This window comes from Sphaeramia orbicularis, chromosome 5, assembly GCF_902148855.1.
Source record: "Sphaeramia orbicularis chromosome 5, fSphaOr1.1, whole genome shotgun sequence".
Lineage (NCBI taxonomy): Eukaryota > Metazoa > Chordata > Actinopteri > Kurtiformes > Apogonidae > Sphaeramia > Sphaeramia orbicularis.
In genome coordinates, this window is record NC_043961.1 from 46,121,493 (window position 1) to 46,133,791 (window position 12,299).

General features: G+C 35.3%; 1 protein-coding gene across 4 annotated transcripts in view; it reads right to left on the minus strand.

Moving 5' to 3' along the window:
• Positions 1-666: 666 nt before the first annotated feature.
• matn4 (matrilin 4) overlaps positions 667-12,299 on the minus strand; it is a 46,742-nt gene continuing 35,109 nt past the window's right edge. For all 4 annotated transcript variants that reach the window (XM_030135202.1, XM_030135201.1, XM_030135200.1 and 1 more), the window contains 8 exons: positions 12,154-12,276; positions 10,917-11,039; positions 9,430-9,527; positions 8,393-8,524; positions 6,096-6,279; positions 5,840-5,992; positions 4,692-4,796; positions 667-3,186 (listed from right to left, as the gene is read on the minus strand). In XM_030135202.1, coding sequence (XP_029991062.1) covers positions 3,128-3,186; positions 4,692-4,796; positions 5,840-5,992; positions 6,096-6,279; positions 8,393-8,524; positions 9,430-9,527; positions 10,917-11,039; positions 12,154-12,276 — 977 coding nt within the window. In that variant the 3' untranslated portion in view covers positions 667-3,127. The remainder of the gene's footprint in view (positions 3,187-4,691; positions 4,797-5,839; positions 5,993-6,095; positions 6,280-8,392; positions 8,525-9,429; positions 9,528-10,916; positions 11,040-12,153; positions 12,277-12,299) is intronic.

The window sequence follows — 12,299 nt, forward strand, 5'->3', positions numbered from 1 at the left end:
CCGTGGGCCCCCCCCACCCCCGATCACCACCAAAATTTAATCATTTCTTCCTTATCCCATTTCCAACAAACCCTGAAAATTTCATCAAAATCTGTCCGTAACTTTTTGAGTTATGTTGCACACTAACGGACAGACAAATAAACAAACAGACAGACAGACAAACAAACCCTGGGTGGGGGGGCCCACGGGGGGGGGGGCACTGATCAGCCTTGGCGGAGGTCTGCGCTCTCCGAGTGCTTCTAGTTGTGTATAATGTCATCATATCCTATTAGAAAATGTGTGTGAATTCTTACAATACAACCTAAAACCAGTTTTGTGCAGTGATAGCAACATAGAATCTGCCTCCAAAAACTAGTAAGTTCATATTTGAGCCTAAGTGAACATTTGGGTTTTTACTGAAATTTTGTGTTCATAAAAACTGGTTGGACAGTGGAACTAATAACATGCATGCCTCCATCCGTGGCTATTGTTGGTGCAGAGGAATAAAAAATAAACTTATCAAAAATAAAAAAAAACAATGAATTTTACAAAATGATAATAGCTCATTTTCAATGTGATTGACTGGAAAAAAAAGAAAAGAAAAATGATTCCAGGCATAAATTAAGCACCGTTTGATGGAAAAAAGTGTTCACGTCTTTCCAAAAAACACAACATCATTCAAACATGAAAAGTTCATTCTTTTATTGCCTTCTGTGTTGTAATACAGAGAAATACAAAAAGGTAAAGTTATTAGAAAATATACCAAAAAAAGAAACATACAGGAATCCATATATAAAGGGTTATAAATTTGTGGTGTTTTTTTTTCTTTATACAAAACTAGATAAGTGAGCCAATCTATTATAGTTGAGGCAGCCATTTCATGTACATACAGTGCCACGTGGAGCATCTCAGCCTCCATTAGTCAGACATCACCAGATGTGTAAAGGCCATTGATTCACTTTCAACCTCAGCAGCTTGGATTAAACATTAACAGCCAAAAATTCACACTACTGAGAACATGTTTGCGCTCATTAATTGTTACTTAGCACCAGATTATAAAATGGTGTTTTATTACTTATTTCTGATACTGTTTCACCTCTGACTGAATAAAAAGATGGGTGGTATGACAACACCTCCTCCTAGTAAAAGTGAATCCACAACACAGTTCCCATGCCCTACCGTTTCTGCTTGTACCTATGGAATATCATATATCAACTATTGTATCACAGTCAGTGGTGGGAAATGCATAATTTATTGATCCTGAATGACGCCATCATTTGCACATATGATATTTGTCATATTAAAAGCTAATTTTACAAGTCAAGAAAGTCACAGTTCTTGGTAAAACTACTGAAGCATCAGACAGTGAAAATATTTAACTATGTAAGTGTACACACCTGAATCTTGTGGAGATGACGTCATCATATCTGTCTCTGTCTGCGATCTGTTAAGAGTAGATGTCTCTGTAACATCAAAATGACCAGATTTGGATATTTTCACCTCTTTTAATACGTTTTCCCCTCGCTCTTTCAGAATGATGTACATAATAGTGGTCATTTTTGTGTTGGTGAAAAACCATGTGAGAGACACAGTCCACTGAGCTGTGTTATGCTAAATTTTAAGTTCCTTTACTATGTGTACTGAAATCTGCAATTTTTTTGACTTGTACAATTATCTTTTAATTTGACAAACATTATATGCATAAATATGAGGCAAAACTCAAATGAGATCAAAAAATCATTTATCTCTCGCCATCACCGTTCACATTTTTTCTGCAGTTAGGTCCTGTGTGACACAGCGGAGGGGGCAGGTCTTCGGCTCTCTATATTACACAGGAGCTGCCATGTTGCTTGTTTGAAGCATTTTGCAAGTCTGTGCAGTAATGTTAAAGGAAATTACCCTTTACATAATGGTTACATGTGTGTTTTGAGTTTGTAGTTTAATGGACTGGAATTTCCGTCATCAGCCACCAAAACACAATTTATATATTTTGGCTCCACTTTTCAGGAGCTGTTATATCGTTTATCTTTATAAAGAGTCAATACTCTGACCATGTACAGTAAAATCTCACCATAGGAGTGCTTGGAGAGCTGAAATGTTGACAAAGTGCAGAGTTAAGACTAACTTTGAGTGGATAATTATGGCCTTGTGTATAAATGAATAATCTCTGATCCCTCTCTTAACATGGTCATCACATTTTGTCTTTCAGCAGAGCACAGCTGTAATGTCCCTTTTAAGTAAACAAATCCAAATGTGGTTCCTGTTCACCAGACCTCACCACAGAAAACCCAATCAGAGTTTTTTTTTTTTTTTTTTTCAGAATTTAAGAACAATTTTGATATTGGGAGTGGTAATAACACCTCATACTTTACTACCTTCTCTCCTCTACTGCAACTCACTGTTATTTTCTAAACTACTGATGGTAAAAAAAATCTCCTATAAATACATCATAGTTAGCAAAAAATACAAAACAGATCAAGTATAAATATGGCACTAAGAAAAACTACTCATTGTGTTTGAGTATGAAAGATACTGTAATGAAAACAGCCACCCAACATATTTTCACTGAATAACATCTTGTTCAATCTAATATCTACAGGACATTGAGTACATCTAGTTTACAAAGTTTACCAGCGTGTGTGTGAATGCACAGATGAAGTGCTATAAAGTATGTTATATGGATGTAAATATGAAATGCTACACATCTTCTGATCCAGTACTTAAGTTTGTTAATGTATCAGCACATGTACATCTTATGAAATTTAGCATTAAATCTGCAGGACTGGTATTATAATAATCATCTAATTGTAATAGTTTGAGATTTTGTAACAGCTGCTGTGCAGAATAATGCTAAGAAAAGTGGAGGAAAAAGTGTACAAAACTGTAATTTACAACTCTAACAGAAACAAAAACAAGCTATGTCACAAGCTCACAGATACGATTCATTCTCCTGTGAAGGTGAGGAGACACAGACCTACTGAAGGCCACAAAGTCTTTGGGAAAAGACACTTAGCGATTGTCCACTGATCACTAGACATTCTGATTTCCCCTTTGAAAGATTGAGCCAGGATGTGCCCTTTTCCTTATCTCTTCCTTATTCTGTTATTCTTCCTGTGTGATGTCCTGTTAACTCACTGGGATCATGGGATCACTTCCTGGAGAGCAGTTGGTTCTCCAGCTGCTCCAGACGAGCCGTCATCCCAGCCAGTGGATGGTGAATTAAGGAAAAGGGCATTGATGGCACAGAGTTATGCAAATCACACAACATGTAATATTATCCCTTCACAAAAGAAAAAAAAAACAAACATTCTATTCATTATATGTTTATGACAAAGTTTATAATATTCTTCAGAATAACAAATTCATAAGCTAGTGTCTTCTGATTTGTTTAACAAACCTCTGTGTAGCACTGCACATTCCCTTTTTATCTATCCTCACACGAAAATGAAAAAAAAAAAAAAAAGAAATAAATAATGGACAACATAATGGAGTTTCTGAACAAATTATTTAGGTATTACTTTTGATTCCTTCTTTTATTGTATTTCTATTTTATTGGTTTATTTAACAGGGACATTATACTTTAATTCACATTGCTGTAAGTTAGCCCAATGGTTGGTTTTCATCCGTAGTTCCTGGACAGATATAAAATTGTCACCCTAAAAAGTAGTGCAAGGTTATGAAGACAGAATCATAAAAAAATATATAAATTTTACATACCGAGCACAGAGGAATACAAGACAAGTGTTGCAGTACAAAAATTTACAATTATACATCGTAAATATGAAGTAACAAAATTGTTAAAATACACATTGCACTTATTAAACATACAAGACATATTAAAAAATACAGCAGAGACACAACTAAAACAGGTCCAATTATTAATGTACCAATTTTTTTTAGATGCATTTTGAACTCTTTATAAGATGTCAGTTCTGTTCAATATATGTTTTAAATTTGTCAATGAAGTTGAAGGGTCCTAAACTCATAATTTGAGACTGACACTCACTTTATATTTAGCAAACATAGCAAAGATGGTTTATTTGAAACTTGAATAAATATAGCTTGGATAAAGTTATCGACTTCATTTTAATTTTTTAATTTTTATTATTAAAATTCTTAGTCACCACAATAGTGTTATAACATGAAATGTAAAAACCAAAATACAATCTGACACTGGGATAAAACTGTTCAGAAAGGTTTTTTTGTTTTTTCTTTTTTTGTATGTTTGTTTTTGTTTTAAGCAAGCTATAACTAACCAACTATGTATCTTCCATTAGGGTTAAAAACATTTTGTACTTTAGAACAGCTCCTGAAAATCTCATCCATCTGGGTTCAAAACCAACCTGACCTTAGCATCTCTCCCTGTACTACTTATTTTCAGAGTAAAATTTACATTAAACCACATTTTTAATGCCAAATATCCCAAAAACCAATGAAGATGTAGCTGAAAATTTGTATGGTGTTTACCAGGGCCAATATCATTATTTGATTATCTTATTACTCCTGTCACACGGGGACATTTTGTGAAATGTGGTTGTTTGAAGTGAATTAACCCTGTTGTGCATTGCCTATTGTGTATGTTGTTGTTTGAACCAGGGCTCGGTGTGCATGCTTAACTTCTCCAATTCTAACCACAAACTCAAATACACTGTGTCCATCCTGAAAGAGAAGCTTTTTTGACTGTAAATACTGGGATGATGTCTTAAGGATATGTTTCTGTGTGAGCTGCTCCAGGCTGCTCATGGTGGCCTGTTGGAATTCCACCAGACTCTCACAGGCACAGGGGTCCTTCACCTCGATCTCCCCCTGACTCTCCTCTGGGGGGCAGAATGAGCATTCACAAAGAAAAAAATCAGTATATTTATTCAGAATAAAGTCAGATAAAAACCCTCACTCTAACATGTGAGTCTTGTGAAATTGTCATGTCATCAAATTTGATTTATAGTAATGATTGTTTTTGTTAAAAGCACACACTTACAAAGTACAGTTCAATGCTATTGTTTAAACACTAAAAATTACACAACATAAATTAATCAACCTCAGTGTTACTTGAAATAAAAAATAAAATAAAAAAAACAGTGTAAGTACCTAACTTCAAACTTAATATTCTGAATGTCATTTTATGTTGATTTAAATGTTTTCACATTTGTTCATTTGTTTTTCAATCAACTGTCATGTTGCACGTCACAGTAGATGGAGCCATTTATCAGTGTAGTGGCTTGCACAACACCTGACCTCAGTCATTTGGAACTCTTATAGAGTTATACAGTATGTTATACTGTTATAATACATTTTACACAACTTATGAGTAGAATTTTTAATTAATTTTGAAATTAACCATTGTCACTTAAGTGCTTTGTAAACCCACAGATCATTTTAACAAGCAGAGCAATACAAAACATGTTAATAAAAAAGTGAAAAAAAAACAAAAAAACAACTTGATTCAGAAGTCACATAGAAGAGATTAAAAAAAAACTATAAATAAAAAAACCTTTCAGTGAATTAAATAAGTAATAGCTATAACAATATTTGATGAAAATAAAAATGGAAATAGAGTAAATAGAATACAAGTGTCATTATGTATGTACTGTATGCTGTATATTTGTCCCTATACAAATGACCCCAAACTTTAAAATGTCCATACAGAATTATGCAGAACACAATGAATATATGCTAAAGAAAGGCTATAAATATTAGCATTTTTGGAATCTCTAAACTATGGTGATACTGCAGAAAAAAGAGCCTCTGGTGAAATGTCAGTAGTTTTATGTTTTATCTGTGGATCCTGAATCTGTAAAGTGCATGTTATATCTGTATTTGTCTGGTAAATACTGCCCTCTGGTGGAATATCATTCTGTACCTGGGCAAACATTCAGTTTGAGGTTCTCGGCAATGGTGCTGATGGCACTGAAGTCAGTGGTGTAGTAGAAATGTTTCTCCACAGGCTCTGATGCAATCTCACGAAGTTCATCCTCCACGGCTTTTCCCACTCCCACGGCATACATAGTGATACCTAGATACACATTGCACATTACAACCAACGTCATACCGTCACTGCATTCAGATAAATCCTGAACCACCTATCACATGGGCTGTGGATGTGTTTAGACCCTTACCAGCCTCTTTGGCCTTCTTGGCAAACTCTGTGATATCATCCTGAGAACGTCCGTCTGTGAAGACCAGTCCAATGCGGGGAATGTTACGGCTGAGTGGGCGGGCTCCCTCGGCCTCTGAGAAGCTGTTTTCCACCATGTGCTTGAGGGCCAGGCCTGTCATAGTGCCCTTCTCCATGTACTCTACCTATACAAGGAACGGAACACCAGGTGAAGGGCTGGTGAGGGCCACAAGGAACTACTGGCCCAAACTGGGCTTTGGCTCTGATCCCATAATGTGTCCATGGATGTCTTTTAGCATTATTTACAAATACAGTCTCTTAACATGGCCCTAACAAACCTTACAGTCCTGTGGTCTGGTGAAACTCCAGTTTGAAACTTTAACCCACAATGACCCAAACATCCACCACCAACCAAAGCACCTACTGATCTAAATATTTAATACCTGTTGATCCATTAATCCTATCAATACATGTAAATAATTGGTGTAAAATACAGTTTATCATTTTTTTCATGGTCATCACATTTGACCCATTTGGACATTCAAAGGCTCCATAGAAACACGGTCATCTTCTACAACATTGATTCATCAGCAAAACTCAAGGAGTTTGACAAAATGACAAAGGTTGGCCACGCTTGTATTTACATGTCTTTGCTGAAAAAGTCAAATTTTCTTCAGTTTTCTCTGTTTTTCTTTTAAACATAATAGCCTTCAACTTCAAACTGCAATTCTACATGATCAGTGAATTAGATATAGGAAAATGCCAGATTTTTATTGAAAAATGCAAAATACAAAGGATAATATTATAATGAATGTTCATAAATCACTTGAGAAAGGTTAAATAGAAAGAAAAATTCATTTGGAAACTGTCACAAAAGTCACACTGGGTCGTCATGGGTTAAGTTTTACAAGGGAACACAGGACTACTTAGTATATTATTGTTAAAATGTATTGGTTTCTTTTAGAGATTTTGTGATATTTGTTCATAGTCTAGTATCCTTTAACAAAAAGAAGTCTATTCAAGTGTGCTTTTAATATACTTTTCTTTTTACATTAAAGGTAAGAACCTGCTTTCAGTCTACTCTATATGTAACACTGATACTTGCTTGGCGTATACTGTATACATAAAGTATTTAGTCTATACTTGAATTTAATATTTGATTGAGATAAACATCAGAATCAGAATGCTTCATTAATCTCAGGGAAAATGGTTGTGCATTACATTGCTCCGTACTATAATAAAAGGTAGCAGAACAGAAATTATCAATAATACAAAATGTATATATACATATATTTACACACACACACATGCACTCACGCGTGCATGCACACACTCACTTGAATAAATAAATAAATAAACAAACAAACAAACAAACAAACCAAATATACATGTTAAAAACACTATAAAAACACACTTAGAACATCAGTTTGTACAGTATGTACTAGAAAAATATTGTTAAGGTATAACTACTTACTCATGCTACTTACTCAGTCTACTCTATATGTAACACTAATACTTGCTTGGCGTATACTGTATACATAAAGTATTTAGTCTATACTTGAATTTAATATTTGATTGAGATAAACATCAGAATCAGAATGCTTCATTAATCTCAGGGAAAATGGTTGTGCATTACATTGCTCCGTACTATAATAAAAGGTAGCAGAACAGAAATTATCAATAATACAAAATGTATATATACATATATTTACACACACACACATTCACTCACGCGTGCATGCACACACTCACTTGAATAAATAAATAAATAAACAAACAAACAAACAAACCAAATATACATGTTAAAAACACTATAAAAACACACTTAGAACATCAGTTTGTACAGTATGTACTAGAAAAATATTGTTAAGGTATAACTACTTACTCATGCCAAACACAAAGTGTAAGTGGGTTATAGTTGTGATTGACAGATTCCTTTGGTATGACAGAATAACAACTGAAATAGTACAGTGATATTAGTGTATTTACTACAGAAAGCAAACTTGACAAATTGAGTTTAACTTAAAAGGTTTGCTTAAGTTCAATAAAAAACATCGAAGTATACAGTACTTCTTTTTTGTAAGGGGTTCCAAAGTTGAAACTAATGTGCACATGAAACAAGCTGACTGAAACAGTCCACTTTCAACATCCCAGTGGCTCCCCTGCTAGACCACAAACTGGTCTTGGCTCCTTCTGGCCTGAGCCATTGGCTGCAGATCATCTCCTCCGTGTCCCCTATCTTTTCTGTCTACCTCTGCTGTAGCTGAATGCTAAAGTAAAAGGAACTGTAATCTTTACCTTCATGACTGCTGCTTTGATCTCATCAGCAGTGTGGTACATGTTGAGAGGGAACTCGGTTCGGACCCGGCTGGAATACTGAACCAGACCCACTCTGGTGCCGTGAGCAGACACATCCAGAGAGTCCACAACCTGAAACACAACAGGGATAGAATACTTAGAAAGGTGCAACACAGGTATGCTTCACTGACATTTCTGAAAAATAGGACCAATGTCCTGTAGCTCAAGAATCAATAACAACTTGAATTTGTGAAGTTGTCAAGTTCTGCTGCTATGTTAGAGTCCTGTGGTCTTGATGCAGGAGATCAATCTTCCAATAGAAGTGGGTAGTACTTTCACTAGAGGATAACTCAACAAATCCACATATGACTTATATGACTTAAAAATGACCGAAAGATAGCTAAAAACTCTGAGCAAGCTTTGAAAACATTGTTCCAAGGAAGCTACATAAAAAATTTAAATGAATCTGACCAATAGCTTCGGGGAAGAGAATTGTTGAAATCTAGACATTAGTGACCTTGAGTTTGACCCTTCAAAGTTACTCAAGATCAAAGGTAATGAGACCAAATGAAAGTCTGTATATGACTTCCCATCAGTACTCAGTAGTAACTATACTGCTATGTTTAACCATTTCCATTTTATATTTTAAAATATGGACCATTATGAGTAAAAGCACATTTTTAATATTTTAAAAATTCAAGAATCCAAATATCTCAAAACTGTGAGCAAACTTTGTAGACTTTGTCCCAAGGAAGCTACTTATAAAATCTGAAAAGCATCTGACTAGTAATTTCATCAGAGAAGATGTCTGAAGAAACTGCTAACGATAATGACAACGATGAATACGACTCTGGACACAATGCCTTCACAATAGCTCATGGCCTAGTGGCCAATGAACTAAAAAGGATTCCTGATTCTATTTATTGACTATCAAAAGTTCTGTAATCTATAAAAAAAAAACTCATATGTATATTTATGTGTTCAGTAACAGCATGACTTCTAAAAATAATTCAAATGTGTATAAAACCATGACCCACCTGGTTGACAAACTTTTTGACAAGTTCAAAGTTCTGAGGGCGGACACTCTTGGAGCCATCGATCAGAAGAACCAGGTCGATGTTGGCAGACTTACAAGCTGAAGCAAAGAGAACACTTCAGCATGTGACAAAGAATTTGACTGTCGTTGGTCATATAACCTATAATGACATGTTTCAGTATGGGAGATGAATTAAAAACAGGTCAAGTACATTAAGACTGAATATTTAATGAATATTTGTGCATGCTTTGGTCTGACAAATTAAGTAACTTGGAAACCTTGAAACTCTTCTGCACTGATGGAATGTTAGTACTGTAAGAAAAAGTACTAATCCTAAATACACTTCTGACATACATGAATATCAGTGGCGGCTAGTGAAATTATTTTTTGGTGGGGTGCAGTATCCAAGTCAGTTGTCAGATGCACTATAATCACATATCACTACTAAGATATGCCAAAGCACATGCACCACTATTTTTAAAATATTAACTTAAATCAAAATCAAAATACATTATATGTGTTTTCAGTCATTTATTTTTTATATGTATTTCTTTGTATTTTTTATATGTTTCACTCATCTATCCTTCAAACATGCAAATTTTTCCATGGGTCTGTTAAAGTCAGACATGTCCCTGACAAGTATTTTTTCCACTGATAGTATGGACAATGCATTTAGACCAGGGGCCAAGGTAATGACATGACATGACATTAAAATATAAAAGATAAACTATGGATTAAATGGCATTGTTGTTAATGCTCCTGCCAGGGTTTGAACCCCAGTCTACCACATGATCATCAGTAATGTTACCCACTGAGCTATTCAGTCATTGTAACTTACTACAGTAGTATTACTGATTGAGCTTGTATTTCTGAAGAATGTCTTGGTTCTTTTTGGAAAGTGACGTTTACTCCTGTGCTTGGGTGCAATTTTTTGCTCACTGAGACTCTCACATTTCTTGTATAGATGGTATTCACTTGATGTCACCACCCCCTTGGACCCCAGTCGCCATATTGAGGGTCAAACAATGATGCATGCATGTCAATAATTTGACCCTTCTGAAACAGATGACAATATTTTCCACGACCACAGGATGTGTCTTCTGATATAGTTCTCATAAAAAAATGAGAAGTTACTCACTGCATCAGTTAGGGTTGAATTACCTGTTGCCAGCTGCAACATAATCACCCATGCAGTAATTATCCAATTAACTTATTTGCTTAGTGGTGGTGGTGACTTTCTTTTTTGGCCATTTCTGTTGGTCCCACAGGACACAGGAGTTTCTCCATAGTAAAGCTTATGAACCTGTTATTGCTGCGATTATTGTACATATAGCATAGTGTATGAACAAAAAAGAAAGAAAAAAAAAAAAAAAAAAAAGCATAGTGTATGAACATCAGAGTTTAATTTGACTTTCTCCTGTGCTGCCTTAATGGTCATTTGTCTCATGTTTAATAACATATATGTGATGTATCAGAGGGTGGACTCACTGCCACAGCTCTTGCCGTCCTCCTGCAGCAGCTGACCCTCAGGGCAGATGCAGTAATAAGATCCAGGAGTGCTCACACACTGGTGCTCACAGCCATGCTCCACTGTATTACACAAGTCCATGTCTGCAAATACACATAATAAACTTCATTGTACATCACCCCCCCCAAATCTAAAAGGAACTTGACAGTAATGCATTTTTTTTTCGAAATGTCAGAAGTCTGTTTAGCTCAAGAGAAGTTATAGTTATGGCTGTGCTATCCCACAATCTTAGATCATGACTGATGTTAAATTTATCATATAACTTTTCAAGAGGGATTACAATAGACAGCACTGTTAAAACTTTACTACACAGCTGTGGTTCATTGTAAAAGGCCCAAATGTCTGTATTTTAGAATACAGATATATGGCTGACTTTAGTTTTGCTGTTTCTAATGGGATGTATTAAAAAAAACTAAATAATCAGAAATAAGTAGCTTCTACAGGTATACATCATTATTTAGTGTGATCTTCATTTGGATTTAGTACATCTTGAACTCTCTTGGGTGAGCTGTGTGGAGGTTTTCTTGAATAATATTTTGATACAGTAAAACAGTTTTTCTTATCATTTCTGCTGTCTTTTATTCTTTCCTCTGTGCAGTTGATCCTGTAGAGGTTCTATAATATTCATATTTTGTGTGTTTGTGTCCTCTTCTCAATCTATTTCTGGAAATTAACCCATAAAAACCCAGTGCTACTTTAGTGGCAGTGGTATTTAACCTTTCTTAAGTGACTTATCAACATTTATTTTAATATTATCCTCAGCATTTTGTATTTTTCTGTTAAAATCTGCCATTTTCCTATATATAATTCACTGATCATGCAGATGTTCATACAAGCTCAGATTAAACTTGAGGGTTATTATATTTAAAAAATGAGAAAACTGTTGAAAAAGTGACTTTTTCAACAAAGATATCAATACCTGAAGGCAAAACCAAGTGTCTCCATCCACTGTCATTTATCAAACTCCATGGGTTTTATGGGTGAATCAATGTTGTAGTAGATGACAGTGTGGCCACGTTCACTACGAAGCCTCTGAACATCCAGATGAGTCATATCTGATGACCATGAAAAAATGACAAACTTTTTAAAGTTTGTCATTTTTAGATCAGTTTTTGGTTGGCGGTGGATGTTTGGGTCATTATGGGTTAAACCAGGGAGAGCAATGAGAGGAGGATTATCTATGTCAAAGGGACTGACTTGTGCAGGTCTTCTTGTCCTCGTTCAGTTTAAATCCTTTGTTGCAGTCACAGGTGTAGACCCCAGGCGCACTGATACAGATCTGCTCACATTCGTGCTTCCCCTCAGCACACAGGTCAATGGCTAAATGACACACAACAACACAA